General features: G+C 42.5%; 1 protein-coding gene across 2 annotated transcripts in view; it reads left to right on the plus strand.

Moving 5' to 3' along the window:
- Positions 1–17,894, plus strand: part of SPIDR (scaffolding protein involved in DNA repair) — a 208,203-nt gene that overhangs the window by 12,427 nt on the left and 177,882 nt on the right. For both annotated transcript variants that reach the window (XR_001411377.1, XM_014936883.1), the window contains exon 5: positions 5,653–5,807. Coding sequence is in view for 1 of the 2 variants with exons in the window: in XM_014936883.1 (XP_014792369.1) it covers positions 5,653–5,807 (155 nt within the window). In the remaining variant the exon portion in view is untranslated. The remainder of the gene's footprint in view (positions 1–5,652; positions 5,808–17,894) is intronic.

Below are 17,894 nucleotides of genomic sequence, written 5' to 3' on the forward strand. Positions count from 1 at the left end.
TTCTGTCAACTTCAAGGGCTGTAATGAAAATTCTTTGAGGTCGTTCTGACAAAATGGTATGATCTAATCCTTTTACAGTTAAATCAGCTTTTTCTCATCAATTTCATCTGAATATGGAATAACTCTTAGTATAAGTTATGTACAAATATGTTAAACCTTGGAGTAAAGTAGCATAGTTGGGCAGGTTATACATGGAGAAAAGCATGTCAGTTCATTTCAGTACGTTTGTACCATTACCTTCTCTGTGAAAAGCTTTCTCTGCCTGCCCTGTTCTACTGGTGATACTGCTGTCTGCATCTACTGACTAGAAGTGGCAGATGTTGCAGCTGCAGACAGCATCATTTTCTGTGGTGTGAGTTTTCATGTCAGCACACAGTATTCCTTGTTTGCCCTGTCGGCTGCGTTGTGCAAACAACCATGAGTTTTGTTCTTAGAACTTCCTTTCTAATTCACAGAGTGGGGCCTGAGAGAGGGGAGAGAAATTGATCAAGAAATTGACTGGTGGAGCCATACCCTGGGACAAAGGCAGCATGAAAAAGCACCAATAAAAGTAGATGATCCCCTCCTGCCCTGTCATCAGGCAGAGAAAGGGGACTTAATGGAAAGGGGGGAATGGAGGCTGGTCCTCCCTCAGAGAGGCAGGCGGAACCCTCAACAGCTTCCCTCACACCCCCAGTTACAGTTACAATTGCAAAATAGGTTTGGAGTCCTGGATTTTGGGGACGAGGCAAAGGAGACTGGAGAGGACGACCTCCCCAGTGAGGCACCCTGGATGGGTCGCCCACACAGAAGCCTCAAGACCTCATCAACAAAAAAAAAAAGGAGGGTGATTGTAATAGGGGACTCCATCCTCAGTGGAACAGAGGGCCCAATCTGTAGGCCTGACCCATCCCACAGGGAGGTTACCTGCCTCCCTGGAGCGAGTACCAAGGACATACAAGGGAAAATCCGCTCCCTGGTTCATCCCTCAGATTATTACCCCTTACTGATATTTCAAGTGGGCAATGATGAGGCGACCACCAAAAGCCTCAACGCAATTAAAAGGGATTTCAGGGCTCTGGGACAACTGGTCAAGGGGTCAGGAGCACAGGTGGTGTTTTCTGCTATCCCACCAGACATAGGGATGGACGAAGGGGTAAGTAGGAAGAAGCAACTAATCAACTCATGGTTAAAAGACTGGAGCAAGCAGCAGAACTTTGGCTTCTTTGAACATAAAATGATCTACAGGTCACCAGGGATGCTTACAGCAGATGGGGGAAGCCTAACCCAAAGGGGAAAAAGCACAATGGGACGGGAGTTAGCACAACTTATCAAGAAAGCTTTAAACTAGATTTGAAGGGGGACGGGGTTGGAACCGGGGCTACCAAAGTGGTGCCCAGGAACAGCGCACCAATGATATTAGGTAAATGTGCCAGCCCTTCCGGAAAAATAGTGGGAAGACTAGCCCGGCTGAAGTGCATCTACATGAATGCACGCAGCATGGGCAACAAACAGGAGGAGCTGGAGGCCATCATGCAGGAAGAAAACTACGATTTAGTTGCCATCACAGAAACGTGGTGGGATGACTCGCATAACTGGAGTGCTGCAATTGATGGCTACCAACTTTTCAGAAGGGACAGGCAAGGAAAGAGAGGAGGTGGGGTGGCCCTTTATGTTAAGAACAGTCTTCTATGCCTAGAACTTAGCAATATGCATGATGACAGTGTCGAGTGCCTGTGGATAAGGATCAAGGGGAAGACCAGTAAGGCAGACATTGTGGTGGGAGTTTGTTATAGACCCCCAAACCAGGATATAAAGACTGATGAAGTATTCTATAGGCAGGTGACAGAAGCCTCACGATCACTCTCCCTTGTACTCATGGGGGACTTCAATTTCCCTGATATCTGCTGGCAATATAACACAGCAGAGAGGCAACAGTCCTGGAGATTCTTGGAATGCGTGGAAGACAACTTCCTAACGCAGCTGGTGAGGGAACCGACCAGGGAAAGTGCCCTACTGGACCTGCTGATAGTTAACTCGGAAGGTCTTGTGGGGGATGTAAACGTTGGAGGCCGTCTTGGACAAAGTGATCATGAAATGATAAAATTTTCAATTCTCACTGAAGCAAGGCGGGGGGCCAGCAGGACTGCCACCCTGGACTTCCGAAGGGCAGACTTTGGCCTCTTCAGGAGCATGATTGGGGGTGTCCCTTGGGAGATGGTCCTCGAGGGCAAGGGTGCCCAGGAAAGCTGGTCATTCTTCAAGGAGGCACTCTTAAAGGCGCAAGATAAAGCTATTCCCAAGTCCCTAAAATCAAGCAGGAAGGGAAGAAGACCAGCCTGGCTAAATAGAGAGCTTCGGCTGGAACTCAGGAACAAAAAGAAGGCTTATAATCTTTGGAAAAAGGGCCTGGCAGATAAGGAGAAATACCATGAAGCGGTGAGGATATGCAGGGGGAAAATTAGAAGGGCCAAGGCTCAAGTGGAGCTCAGCTTGGCCACCAATATTAACAATAACAAAAAGGGGTTTTTTCAGTATGTTAACAGCAAGAGAAAGGTGAGGGATAATGTGGGCCCACTGATGGATGAGGTGGGCACCCTAGTAGTGGAAGACACGGAGAAAGCAGAGTTGCTGAATGCCTTCTTTTCTTCAGTCTTCACTGTTAGGACTGCCCCTCATGAATCTGTGGCCTTAGAGGCAAGGGGGATGGTATGGAGAGAGGAAATTTTTCCTCTAGTAGAGGAGGGCCAGGTTCGGGACCACTTGGCCAAACTGGACATTCATAAGTCCATGGGGCCTGATGGGTTGCACCCACGAGTGCTGAGGGAGCTGGCAGACGTTATCGCTGGACCACTCTCGATCATCTTTGAGAAGTCGTGGAGAACAGGAGAGGTGCCTGAGGACTGGAGGAAGGCCAACATCACTCCAGTCTTCAAAAAGGGCAAGAAGGAGGACCCTGGGAACTACAGACCAGTTAGTCTCACCTCTGTCCCTGGGAAGGTGATGGAGAGACTCATACTAGATGTCATCTCCAAACAAGTTGAAGAGTGGGGGGTTATTGGAAGTGGGCAACACGGGTTTACCAAGGGTAAATCATGTATGACCAATCTGATAGCCTTCTATGATGCCATAACCGGTTGGTTGGATGAGGGGAGGGCAGCAGATGTCATCTACCTTGACTTCAGCAAGGCTTTTGACACTGTCTCCCATAACATCCTCATTGGGAAACTGAGGCAGTATGGGCTGGATGAGGGGACAGTGAGGTGGATTGAGAACTGGCTGTGTGACAGGACCCAAAGGGTAATTATTAATGGAGCAGGTTCAAGTTGGAAGCCTGTAACCAGTGGAGTCCCCCAGGGGTCAATACTTGGACCCGTGCTGTTTAATATATTCATCAGTGACCTGGACGAGGGGACAGAGTGTATCCTCAGCAAGTTTGCTGATGATACCAAACTGGGAGGAGTGGCTGACACCCCGGAGGGCTGTGCTGCCATCCAGCGAGACTTGGACAGGCTGGAGGGCTGGGCAAAGAAGAACCTCATGAGGTTCAACAGGGAAAAGTGTAGGGTCCTGCACCTGGGGAAGAAGAATGTCAGGCACCAATACAGGTTAGGGGTGGACCCGCTAGAGGCAACTACTGAAGAGAAAGATCTAGGGGTCCTGGTGGACAGTAAAATGGCAATGAGTAAACAGTGTGCTCTTGCGGCCAGGAAGGCCAATGGTATCTTGGGTTGTATAGGGAAGAGTGTAGCCAGCAGGTCAAGGGAAGTCATTCTCCCCCTCTACTCTGCACTGGTGAGGCCACAGCTGGAGTACTGTGTCCAGTTCTGGGCTCCCCAGTTCAAGAGGGACAGGGAACTACTAGAAAGAGTCCAGCGTAGGGCTACAAAGATGATTCAGGGATTGGAGCATCTCCCTTATGAGGAGAGACTGAGAGAGCTGGGACTCTTTAGTCTGGAGAAGAGAAGGCTGAGGGGAGACCTTATCAACGCCTACAAGTATCTCAAGGGAGGGTTGAAGGAGGAGGGAGCCAGACTCTTTTCAGTGGTTCCCACCGAGAGGACGAGGGGCAACGGGCACAAGTTGGAACATAAGAGGTTCCACTCAAATATGAGGAGAAACTTCTTCACGGTGAGGGTGACGGAACCCTGGAACAGGCTGCCCAGGGAGGTTGTGGAGTCCCCTTCTTTGGAGATTTTCAAAACCCGCCTGGATGCAGTCCTGAGTAACATGCTCTAGCTCTAGGCAATCCTGCTTCAGCAGGGGAGTTGGACTAGATGATCTCTATGGTCCCTTCCAACTCTAGAAATTCAGTGAAATTCAGTGAAAAAGTGAGGCTGAAGACAGAAAAATGTTTACTTGTGTGTTCCACTGCGTTAGCGTTAATTAGGATAATGTTTAATTTGCATTAGAACTTGTTAGGAAGTATTTTCAATGTGACTTCTACCAGAACAATATATCAGGTTAGCTATGTAATACTTCAGCTGGATCTGAGGTGTTACAGCTAGATTTCACATCCTGGATGTCTGGCAAAGTGTTCAAACACCACTGTGAGTTGATTCTTTCATCCATATTTTTGTCATTGATTAAGCACTGTCATTGACGTATCTGATGGTCATTTTTTGTAAATTCTTAGTGATTTTCTTTCCTTGTTTTTGAGATGGAAGAACTGTCGATTTTCTAGACTGCAGTCTAATACTCACCAGGAATCTTTCTAACCTGACATTGATATCATTCTATTGTACTCATCTTCTGCAAGTATATCCTGCAGGTTTTAGTCTTTATTTTGCTTTTTTTAAGAGACAATACATGGACTTATTTTTACTCTTGTAAGCTAGCAGAATTTGTTTTCTTTGTGTAAATGAAGGAACCCTGATGCATTATGAGGTATGAGTGGACTTTTTTGCATTAAGCACCATTTGGTCATGAGGATGGTGAAAGGAGTATTCTGTATCTCTGTATCTTTGTTATAACCATTTTCTTGTGGGTTGTTGTTGGTTTTTTGTTTGTTTTTTTTTAAAAAACTTTGTCTTTTCTTGTGATGCCTGTTTCTATTGATCTATCCTAAAGAATCCTCTGTCTGATGTGCTTAGAGGTTTGATTTGCAGACCTGTGTATTTAGCCATGGTGTTTTAGGAGGTCACCATTTCAACCAGCTTTTTCATTTCTCTGTGGGGGGTTACCACTTATAGCAGATGTTAATTTATACCAAATTTTCAGCTGTTCCAAGTCACTGAGATATTTGCTTAGAACAGTTAATTCTGAACACGTGCATCTGGAAAATCCAATGCAACTGGGCAAAAAAAGTCCCAAACCTAATTAAAACCTAGGAAAATTAATAATCACTAAACTAAAAAAAAACACCCACCTACCTAAGCAGTTAAATATACTGCTTACTTATGTACTGTACTCTGAAATATTATTATTTTTTTTAATGTAAGTTTTATATCTTTCTTCACAGAAGCTTCTGTTGTCTACTAGTAGAATTTAGCTTTTATGAGAGACAGGATCACAAAATAGTTAAACAGAAAGATCAGTTGAACATACATAAAAAATAACCTTGCACTTTTTCCCAAGCGAAGGATAATTGTAGTATTACTCTGTTTGACTTCATGCCTATGAATAATATATGGTGATTAAGAAAAATTATTTTTACAAATATTTTTGTTTTAGATGAATCAGAGTTCATTGACTGGGGGAAGGATAGCGATTCTACTGATAGGTGTGATGGATCAGAAAAAGATGACGGCTTACTGGAGATATCGGACACGGACTCCTGCACAAGTCTTAATTCTCTGCCTGTCAAAGAGAAGACTGAGCTTTGTACAGTAAGAAATTCTTTCAATTTTTTTAAAAAAGTAAAAAGCTTCTATTGTAATTATGGAGTGTATTCATATTAGATTGCTTGTAATTTGGAGGAATTTGAGGTTTTGGCTTACCTCATCTCTCTAGAAGGAATTCTGTTCACAAGAGTTTCCAAGCATTTTCTCTGAGTGCCAGACCTCAAAACCAAGCAGTGCTCCACACGTTGAGCTTGGTAAAATGGTCACAGGTTCTCGAGGTGGCTGGGGCAGGAAGGCACCTCTGGAGATTATCTAGGCCAGCCCCTCTGCTCAAAGCAGGGTCAGATGGAGCTGATTGCTCAGGGATGGATGTGTCCAGTTGGGATTTGAGTATCTCCAAGGGAGGAGACTCCACAACCTCTCTGGGCCACCTATGCCAGGGCTTGGTTGTCCTCCCAGGAAGGAAGTTTGTTCTTGCATTTAAATGGAATTTCCTGTATTTCAATGTCTGTGCAAAAAGGTGAGGAAGCGGGTAGGTTTCTCACCAGAGACGTGATGATCTGGATTCTCTCCAGCCTCTGGCTGCCTGTTGCAAGTTGACGTCCAAATTTCCTATAACGTGGTGGGCGAGACAGTTACCTCTTTCTTTTCAGTACTTGGAGAGCTTGACTATATAAAATCCAGGTATCGTGACTAGAGCACGTTCTGAGAGTGATGATGAGACAAGGCACTAATGAGAGGACTCCCTGCATCACTGGAAAGTGATGAGTATTGAAGGGCTCAGAAAGGGGCAGCAATAAATCTTGAATCATACCAGTAGGATGGTTCTTTTCTCGGGTGGCGCTGGGCTGCCGCGGCCGGGCGCTGGCGGGGGGGTGCCGGCAGAGGGCGCCGCAGGCTCGGGCTGCGCGGCAGCGGGAGCCGCTCCGGCCGCCGCCTCCCCGGGGCCGGCCCTGGCACGCCGGATGGAGCTGTGCCACCGCCTGCGGACCAGGGAGGGAAACGGGACGGGCTGCGGCCGGCGGGAGGGATGGGGACCGGGAAAGGCTGCTACCGAAGCGGATTAAAGTCTTACTCATTGAAATTTATATATCGATTCTCCGTTAAAATCACTGTGAGAGAGTACGGACAGAGTATAATAGTGAATTCTGCTCACAGAGGAAGGGAAGTCTCCAGTTTCCCAGTTACCAGGGTCTTGTTGCCTTTCTGAGGATGTTGCCTTATTGCAGTCGGAGGGTGAAAAAAGCGGGTCTGGACTTAGCACATGGCAGCACGCCGGCTGCTGCAGCTTTTGACTCGCTCACACGGGTGTCCATAGCATTATAGCATCTGTACCACAGAGTTCACCAAGGCTTAGTCAAATATTTTTCAGATTCTTGAGGAATTCATTTAAAATAGCTCGTGTCCTGGGCAGCAGTGTCAGAAGAGACTGCACAGTCTGTGTAAACCTGGAAAAACAGGATGGGATTTATGCAAGCAGTAAAAGTTGTTCTGCTTTTATTATACCAACATGACTTACCCCAATGTAGATGCACATTTGGGTAGGTATTATGAAACATGTCCATATTAGTAAATGGTGCTCATGAGAGGGCTTTTTCAGATACAACCATATTGTAATAAAAAGTTTTTAACCCTATGCAGAATAGTTATGCTACTACAAAATATGTGGATACACTGGGAATATGAGCAATTTGTGGATTTCCCCTTCTCCCTTTCCAGTTGGAGTACCATGCGGTGGTAATTTTTATGAGTGTTCAGCCTCGCCAGTAAACTTTCTTCTGGGAATTTGGTGTATGCAGCAGGGTAAATCCCCAGTGATCACTGTGGCTGTTGCAGTCTTTGTTTTGCTTTACTTGGGATATGCTTTTTTCCTAGAAAAAATTGCAGGCGAGCTTTTTGAGAGGTTTCCAAAGGAGAATAGAAAAGCAGTGTTCACTATAGGAGGTCATTTGCTGTACGAGTGTTCTTTAAAAAAGCCTGTTAATTTTGTGGCCTAGTTCACGGTGGGGGGAGGAAAAGAAGCCAAATGTTGATATATCATCATTTTTGTGGTATTACTAAATCTTTGGAACCTAATGGAGTGTGTGGATAATCAAAAGACCATGAAATTTATTTTACCCCACTTCAAAATATGCCAAATACCAAGACGTTCTGGAGGTTTAGGATTGCTGCCAAAATATCGTTATGGTACTATTTACCCATGGTAGGAGTGTGCTAAGTTTCTAATGGGAGATCTCAAAAGATGAATGACTGTACAGCCTTTTTCCCCCCCTTACACCAATAGATCTAATTTGAAAATTATTTCTATTCTGCGATAGCTAACTACGTAGAAAGACTTTATGTATTGTTTTGGTATGAAGATAAAACTTGCTTATCTGTAGGGTGTAAAGCTACAGTCCTTCCTATAGTTTCAGTTTATGTTCCAAGTCCCTGTGCTGTGTCTTTCCTGTCAACTAGCCACCTCTGACGTGTAGGGCTGCTTGATAGAGGATAATGAGGAGGGCAAGTTGAAGCTGGTCTTGTGGTAAGCAGCTGTTAGCTAATTTTTGGTTTCGGTTCAGTTCACCATTTTTGAAGAAAACATGTGCAAGATAAGACATGGTCATGCTTTCCTTTGTATATTTTCAGGGGATGGGAGAATTATTTTTTAATTGTTAATTTTCCTTTGAGCTATAACTAGTTGAATTTTTGCTTAAGGTGATGCAGGACAATGATCTGGCAAGGCCTGATCCCAGATGGTTTTATTTTGAGAGTTCGTCTGCTTTCAGTTGCCTGTGGTGGATGACTAGTTGACCTTTTTATTGGAGACTATGGTGCTAAAATAAAGATTAACCATTAATGTTAATTTTTCAGCACATGTGTTTTTCAGACTGCACCATGTAATCACCTCAAAATTGATCTAACATATTTTTATGCAATTGGTAATACGCAAAGTAATAACTACTTTCTGCTTGACTTGTACAGAGACCTTCCTCATGAGCTGAAATTCCATATTTTTTAAGAATTGTTCATCTCTGAATTATTTTCAACTTAGAAATATTGTAATGCTAGGTATTAAATGAAATTTAGGGCTCTTGTACATGAATTCATGTCTCCTGCCATGATACCTCTTAAACTGGGAACTCTCTCTGGCCCTGTGCATGGAGTGGCATCGTTTTCTGTCCTCAGATCCTGCCTTAAAACACTTTCTGTAACTTAATGCCTCAAGGTAGGCTGGTGTTTTTATGTAGTGTATAACTTTGGTATCTTATGGAGTATGATCTTTTCTTTTTGTCCCATGTGTTAAATCTACTTATGAGTTTCTGATGGGTAGCCAGATTTTCTTGCTTTATGTGCAAAGCAAGTGAGATTTAGCCCAGAATGGTGTGAGGAGAATTTTTTGCCCTTTATATTGCTAATGTGTAGGAATTAGTCATCTGTACTTGTCATACAGCATTAATAAAGCTTAACTGATTGTAGCAGACCCTCTTTATTGCAGAGCACACTAATAATCTTATCTGCTGATCTTAACTTATAATTTTGGCTGAAAATGCATCAAAAAACCGTATGGTTGAGAGCTTGTTTCCTTTAAATACATATAGAATGGTAATGCCCCCAAAGTATCTTGCTGTTTGATGATATACAACTGAAAAAGAGAATTTATTTTATATGTTTCAAAACTCTGTTAAAGACCACCACCGTGTTCTCAGCTCTCTACTGTGCTGCAGCCCGTGTATGCTGACAGTGGGCAACCTGATGTGACGATGTTGAGTCTTGTGCAAAAATCATTGTAATGTGCCAAAGGTTAATTTTTGTGTTTTCTCGGAGGGAAGACAATGTTATTTGAGTTCTTCCTGCATGTGAATGTATGTAGGTATTGTCTTTTATCTGAGGCCTTCTCGTCTGTCAAAATAAGGTTCACTCAGTTGCTTAGTTTATTTATTGCCATCTTAACTTTGCTTTTAAAAAACCACAAACTCTGTCCTTCTGTGGCAGTACATTTAGGGGGATTCAGCATACGTAATGAAATTCTGAACTGATCACTTAAAAGGTGAGTAGGGCAAGATTTTGCTGTTATTTCTGGGCCTGCTTTTATGTCCTTGCTCTCTTGATCCATTACAATGGTAATTATAACTATCATTGGCTTGGTAATTAGAATTGATTCTAGAACTATTGTTGTGCAACAATTTAAAATAGGGTATCTCAAGGTAGGGAATCATTATGATGGCAAATGGAATTTGTGCCATCCTGTCAGACTGATGACTTAACGCTGATAAAGGATGATGGTATGACCATGTTATTACAAACAATTATTTTTGTCAGTCTGCTACCAAAGGAAGCTTATTAGAGTACATACAAGAATACCCACAAGCTTACCATTATTTCTAAATGGGTACTTCATGGAATAATTTAGGTTGGAGGGGACTTCAAAATGTTTACAGTGTAACCTGCACAAAGCAGGCTCAAGTGCAAGGTCAGACAAGGCTGCTTAGGGCTTTATCCAGTTGGATGTTGGAAAGCTTTAAGGATGGAGACAGCATAACCAGTCTGAGCAACCTTCCCTGCCTCTCTCCTCCCTGTCTCCTCAAAACTGGAACCTTAGTTTTTTGGGTAGAACTGGTCTCTTCTAGCAGGTCTCTTCAGGTGGGCTTTTTAGGCAAAAGACTGCAAGTCAAGAGTGGCACAGAAACAGATGCCTTTTGCGTTCATATTAGCAAGGTGTAATGATTTGTACCTGAACTACTAGACAAAACTGAGCTTGTGCACCAGCTGCTTTTTGCTACATCCCATCTGCAGGGATGTCTCTGCATCTTCTGATCTGGAAATGAAGCCTTGAAGGTTTTTTCCCTTACAGACAGTAGTTCCCCTCTCAACTTTCTGTTTCTGTGATTTCCTCAGGTTAGCAGACAAGGAAACAGCATGTTTCTAGGTGAGCTGTGGCCCTCTGTAATTGTAACTAGCGTCTCTTAAGTTTCCAGTTAAAACACGACCCCATTAATTTTAAATCAGGATTGAAAATATGAGTCCAGCTAATACCTAACTGGCTTAGATTTTCCTTGCTTTGATGGTTTAAAGCATCTTGGGAAGATTTTTCTTGATAATTCTGAGACACAGGAGTTCAAATCTCAGTGTAGCTGAACTGTCTCATTATGCTTCTCAAGAATGATGCAGTCGTATGAGTGTCTTGATACTCAGTGTCTTTTCTGTGGTGCAAAAATGTTGAAAGTCCATGGTACCCATTTTGAAGGAAGTTTCTTTGGTTACAGTTATCAGACATACGTGTGCTTGCAAGTATGTGTGTATGCTCTTGTAGGTGATCCGGAGTGTCACTGAGGTAGCTGTACTTTGTGCCTAGTTTGTGAAATTCCCTAGATGTATTAACTGAGTATAACAGAGACTTCTGTGTACCACATCCTGGATGTACAAAATCTGATGGATTGCAGGAGCGATCACAGTGACATAAACAGACTTTAGACCTTGCTGCTTTGTGCTGTCATTCCCAGACTGTATTTTTATGTTGTTTGAAGCACCGGGCTGTTTGTGTGTGCTAATCCAGCCCCTCTGCTTTGTTTAACTTAAGGCTTCAGCTGAGCCCCGTATTCTTTCTTGCACAGCTCTGGAAAGCAACAACTTTAAGTGCAGCTGACAGCATTGCTATCTTGGCATCCACCTATCAAATGCCCCCTTCTTTACTGCCTTCCCCACCTCCTTCCCACGTTTGCCTGCTGTTTGAAACAAGATTCAAGTGGCCTGTGTTAGTTTTCCCGCGGCTGCATGCTGCAGGAGGCATCTGCATTTCCTCAGGTCTGGCACCCCTTGGCAGCATGGCTCTCTTCACAGCACTGCAGATGATCTTCAGGAGTATTACGGAGAAGCAAAGTGATATTCATTTGCACTGTCAGGGCCCTGACCTCTACCTCAAGAGGTGAAGCAAACAAAGAGGGTCTCATCTGTCTCCTGTTGGTGGCTTGCCTGGTGATACAGTAGAAGAGGCTACAGGAAGGAGCAGAGCTTCCACTGCTGGGAGTGCAGTACTCTCCTGTGAAAGGAGAGAAAGGATAAAGCCAGAGGATCTAACAACATTAATAGGAAGTTGAAGGCTTTTGTCTTACTCGTTTCCCCACCTCTGATGAAGCTCTCTATTGTTTGCCATTGTGGATAATAGTTTCGCGCTCTGCAAAGAGCCCTGAGCACAGTGAGAAAGCTACTGGGTTTTGATTCATCTAACTTTGTCTTCCAAACTGTCTCAGGATTCCTTAGCCCATATTGGAGGAGAGATTGATTTTAAATTTGTTTGAAACCCTTTTTGAATGAAATAGTGGAAGAGAAGTTTCAGGGGAATGCATAGGACCAGTCTTAATAATCTCTTGTTCTGATAAATGTGCTTTCTAAATACTGTGGTTCTGGAAGGAGATATGGACTAGTAGATTGGCTAATGGTTTGAATTCTCTAAAAGCCTTTGGTTCAATCTTTCTTGTGGGTTGTCACTTTGTTTTAAAAATAATTAAATAATTTTACGATCTTTTAGTGGCTGGTTCTGTCACCCATCATGCCAGCTCGTTGCATCAGGGAAAGGCCTGAATATATCAGGGAAAGTAAAATACTCTTTTATTACCAGGCATATTTGTTGCATCCAGTGGTGAAAAAAAAAACATTTCTTGTCCTTTTAGGGTACGTGGTGCAGTTGCAGCTTGTATCTTTTCACAAGGGAACCTTCCTGGTCTAGGGGTTTGTGGCAGCAGTACAGGACAGACTGCTTGCTGTCTCGAAAAAAATGCATGTGTAATACTGCTTAAGAATGGCTATTAAGTGAAAATAAGATACTTAAATGTCCAAGGTCATCCAGTTCCTCGTAGAACAAGTACAGCATGAGGTGTACCAAAATCATCCAACTATCCCTGTATTTAGGCTTCATCTTCTTGGGAGCGTCGTGTCAATTTTCACCAAAGGAGAACTGTTCCCTTGGTGGTAAGGGTTAGTGTATACTGACTCTTTGTAGACTCTACTAAATTGTGAAGATCTGGAAATAAATTTAGAATACCTTGGAAAACACAGGAAGATCAAAGTTTAGAAACTATTCTATACTAACCCTGGGGTTATTAACACCCCCTCTACTCCCCCGCAAGGTTTTTCCAGTGTGATTTTCCCTCTCTTTAATGGATGAAGCTCTTGTATATCTGTTTTTGTTTTTATCTCGTGTAGAAGAAGGCAGCTATGTGGGGGTTTTGTTTTGTTTTGTGGGTTTTTTTAAGTCATGCCACTGTATCTTTTGCTTGGAAAGAATGTAATTTTGGGGGTATGGTATGGGGAACAGGACATTTGTTCCTGGCTCCCATTGTATTGTGGAAGTGTGTTGGATAGATAAGAGAGGAGTAATTGGGAGCAGAACAAATGGAATAAAACTGAGAATGTTTATAGTAAAACTGAAGAAATTTGGAGGTGGGAACTTTTGTTTGGCGGGTATTGGCTTTCTTAAGGACAATGAGATGGGACTGGGGTGGGGTGAAATCCTAATGTCTCTCATCCAGTTTGGCAGGGTCTGTGTCATGTTCTGTTGCTCTTGCTTTGTGATAAACAGTTTCTATACAAACATCTGAATCATCTGTAGATGACAATTCAGATTTACAGTTCTTTTGTTATCAGGACACTTACATTCCAGACTAATAACTCTGGTGATGATTAACCCTTTCTGTGGAGATGGTCTGTAGTGGTGGGCTCTAACTCCATAACCGTAACATGTTAAAGAGGATTTTGCCTGCTCTGTGGGAATCTGTTAGCACATTCTCATGTATAAGCCAGCTGCATACAATCCTGCTCCATGCCTCTTTTTTTTTTTTTCTTCCCCCCCGCCTTTCACTTACTCCTATTTGTCTTCAGACCAGGGCAGCAGCCTTGACTACTTGATGGTTTCGTCTTTGTCCTTGGTCTTTCAATTAAATAAATTGAGAGCTTATAAATTGTTAGTTCATACGATATCTCTCCCACTACTCACAACTTCATCCCAGCTTGATTATTCCTGCTTCCTGGACAGATGAAGAAGCTGTTTCACCTGGCTGTTGAATCACTGCTCAGGTCCAACACAGTGGCATACCTTTTGAATTGGTCCTCGTCGTTGTACTCCCACTCTGTCTCCTCTTCCCAGCATGATCGCTATTTCATTCACTTGTCCCCATTCACCCTTACCTGGTCATTGCTTGGTCTCAGTTCACTGGTTCTCTCTTGCCTAACACAACTATTTAGTTCTGTGCCACCAAATACTCTCATCTGGTCGCAGCTCATCAGAAATGGTGGCTGCGGCAGCTCCTCACATCAAGTGTCTCACTAGCACAGTGCTGTTGTGGCAGCCTCTGGTGTTCTGCATGCAACTTTTGTTTCCCTACGTGTGTTTTTCTCATTGTTACACCAGAGGAGAAAAGTCCTGTTCTCCCTTTGTAGGAATCCTGGTGGAGCTGCTGGGAAGTTTGATGCTTGTCAGAGTAAATGACTTGTGGGTATTTTGCAGACACCTTGACTTCTTTCTGTGCATAGGAAAGGGACCATTGAAGCTAAGTGATAAAAGTGGACTGGAACTGTGTAGTTGTGAAGGCAAACATGATGGGCAGAGCAGCTTCATCCTGATGTGAAGTGGTCAGGGACAAGAAGAGTTGAGGTTTGTGTTGGGGTTTAAATACTCTGAAAAGCTGCTAAAGACACTGCAACTTTAAGAATCCATTAAGTTTGCATGCTAACTTGTGGATAGTAGTTTTGGCCCTCATATTCACAAAAAAAAGGTCCAGTGAAACTAAAAAAGCTTCAGAGCAGGTTGGTAAGAGTAATCAGATATATGGGATGTTTTCTGCCTGAGGAAAAAATCTGTAGGACAGAAATCTTCAGCCTCAAAAAGAAATTGCTGTAGAGAGGACTTGAAAGAAAGCCACAAATCACAGAAAGATAGAAAGAAGTAAACAAAATGACTAGGTACTGTATAGATCTAGGAGACGTCAAGTGAAACGAGCAGGTTGATTCAACATTGAAAAGGAGTTTATTCATCCCACCATATGAGCTGCAGAACTTGCCACAGGATGATGTGGCTGCTGAAAGATTGCATGGGTTCAGAACTAGTTGGACAAACTCATGGAAGAGAAATCTTTCAAGGATTAAATACAAAGATCTTTCCTCTAGTTGAAGCCACAAACTGGAATCAGGGAGTCTGTTCTGAGGCAGCACTGTCATATGCTTGTCCTGTTTTAAACTCTTCCTTAAGCATCTGACATTAATTATTGTTGGAGACAAAAGTAAGGGGCTGGAATGATCCTTGGTAGATTTCCCTACAGCTATTCCTATGTTTGTGTGCTGTGAACTTTTCAGCATGTATGAATCTTGTCCTCTTTCCGTCACCACCCTCGGTGCTTTCTCTGCAGAGCAATTGAGAAGTCACATACAAAAGATGATGTTGCAAATGGATCTCCACTTGGCGCGATGCAGTGAATACCCTTTGTAGCTCTAGTTCTCTACCACCTGCTGCTCTGTGTGGCTTCTGCAGGGTGTTTTTTCATGTAGTCTAGCTTATGCTTACCTCATTGTTTTAATAAAGCTTTCTCAACAGACATAGGGATGGAGAGGAGCCTTTGAGACAGCACAGATTTTGTAGAGGTTGATGGCTGTAGCCAGACTTGCCTAGGAAGGCAAGTGGAGGGAAACATTTAGCTTCCTTGGAGTGAGGTGGTCACAGGCTTCATAGACTAAGTTTCTTTAACTTGCTTGATTGCGTGACAGAGAAGTGCAAAGGTAAGTTTGGGAGTTTTTGTTTGTTTTTCTTTTTTTAATTGAAATCTTTCATTTTTTGACTAATTGAAAAAGCAATATGTTTTTGCTGTTTTTAAACATATGCATTTGTTGAAGTGTGTTCAAGCATCAAGAAATGAAAAAAAAAAAACAAAAACAAACAAAAAAATTGTGTTGCTGAGTTTTTAATCTGGTATGTTCCAGTAATAAAGTGATTTGTCTAGGATATGAAGCACCTCAGGATCTTTTGGAATGGGAGAACAATATAACTAGCAGTATAAAAAGAATAAATAGCATAAATCCACAATACTGAACTTTCTTTCTGGGGTAAGCAGGGTAATTGCAGCTCCCTTTCAGAGCATATGTGTGAATGCATGAGAGCATAATGATGTGGGCTAAAGTTGGAAATACGTGCATAATGCTAAAGTAATAAATAATGGGTTATTCATTAGCTGATGACACAGGATTACATTGAAGGTTCATCTAGCTCGGGTCTTGAATTATAATAGTATTGGGAGAAAAGACTATGTTAAACATTGTGTAGTGAGAGAAGGAGGATCTTTGTTGCAGTTTAGGTGCTTTCTGAGCTAGAAGTTGCATTTAGATATTAAGTCTGAGAGACACTGAGTTTTGTCCTTCAGTAGCTAGCTCAGTCCCTTTCTGAGGGACCAATTTAAGTTCCTGGTAAGGAGAGGAGATGTATTGTTCTCTTATGTAGTTTGCATGGAAAGGCTGGATTAAAAAATATCAGGTTATGTAGACTCCTCAAAGGGTTAGAATATAAATACAAACTTAGATCGAAGAAATAAAATAGGACATAATTGCCACTCTCATATGCCTAAAAATCAATGAGCTGGGCATCAGATTATAAGATTGTTATCTTAAACAACAACAACAAAAAAATCATGTTTTTACAAGAAACATCTGGAAAAAAAAGGCAGGAGGGTGATGACTCCCATCTTCTTTTTAACCTTTAGATGTACTTTTTCCCATGCCAACAGTAGATATAGATTTTATGTTAGTTTTGATTTGTGGCTCACATTACTTACAATTTAAAGGTTCTGTGAGTGCTTTTCTTTTCTGTAATCTTTTCTTTTTAAAAACTTGGCACTAACCACAGGAGTTCTGGAGGGGAAAAGTAGTTCAGTGGGCATCAGAACAGGGCAGAGAATTCTTTTCTTACGTGGCTTTAAAATTTTAGGTAAATGGCTCCTGTACGTATTGATGACTGCTTAAATCTAATGAGCTCAGAGGAGAAACTAGGTCTGGGAAAATACCTGTTCTTAAAAAACAAACAACCAACCACCATAACTACCAAAACAGTTTAATGCATCACTTTTGTTGATAATCATAGGATCATAGAATGGTTTTTGTTGGAAGGAACCTTAAAGATCATGGAGTCCCACCCCCCCTGCCCGGGGCAGGGACACCTCCCACCAGACCAGGTTGCTCAGAGCTCCATCCAGCCTGGCCTTGAACACCTCCAGGGATGGGGCATCCACAGCTTCTCTGAGCAACCTGTTCCAGTGCCTCACCGCCCTCACTGGAAAGAATTTCTTCCTAATACCTAATCTAAATCTCCCCTCTTTCAGTTTAAACTATTACCCCTTGGCCTATCACTACACACTCTGATAAAGTGGCCCTCCCCATCTTTTCTGTAGGCTCCCTTCAGGTACTGGAATAAAGATGCTGAGTTGATTCTTCACTTTTATCTATGAGTCTAAGTGAAAAATACTGCATATATCACCTTGGTTCCCAGTGTTGAGCTCAGTATTTATAATTATTTTTTTTTAAGTTAGTTGACATCATAACAGTTTATTGTGTTGGGAGTTAAGTGGAAGAAATAATTGGAGAAATGATGGAAAGGAAAATTAGAACATGATTTTACATAGTATTGGAAGGCAACGTAACTTCTATGCCATCCTTGTGCAGTGCAAGTGACTTTTTGAAGACAAGAATGACAGTGAGATTTAAGGAAAAAAACCCCAAAGTTGTACTGTGTTACTATAACATAGTCTACATATTTTTTTTTGTATTATAACTTCGCAACTACCCTTAGCATACTCAGGTTGGCATTTCTGCATGTTTAATGAAGCAGTTGCTTGTGGATCATGACTAAAGAAATTTGGTTGTGAAGAAGCAAAACTTTCTAAATTCCCTGCATGTGAATTGCATGGCTTTTTTAATGCTACTCAGCTGTCACTTAATTGCCATCAAATAATTTGTAAGCAGTTTGGAAAGTGATGGTGGAAGTTTTCTATCTGTCTTGCATGCTCCAGACACCCTGAACAGTCAGAAATAATAATGTAGACAATAATCCTTCAGCTTTGACACAGTCATGATCCTTGTCGTCATCACAGAGCTGAAAAAGTTAGACTACTGGTGGTA

The sequence above is a fragment of the Calidris pugnax genome, unplaced genomic scaffold (genome assembly GCF_001431845.1).
Source record: "Calidris pugnax isolate Ruff unplaced genomic scaffold, ASM143184v1 scaffold51, whole genome shotgun sequence".
NCBI classification, from domain to species: domain Eukaryota; kingdom Metazoa; phylum Chordata; class Aves; order Charadriiformes; family Scolopacidae; genus Calidris; species Calidris pugnax.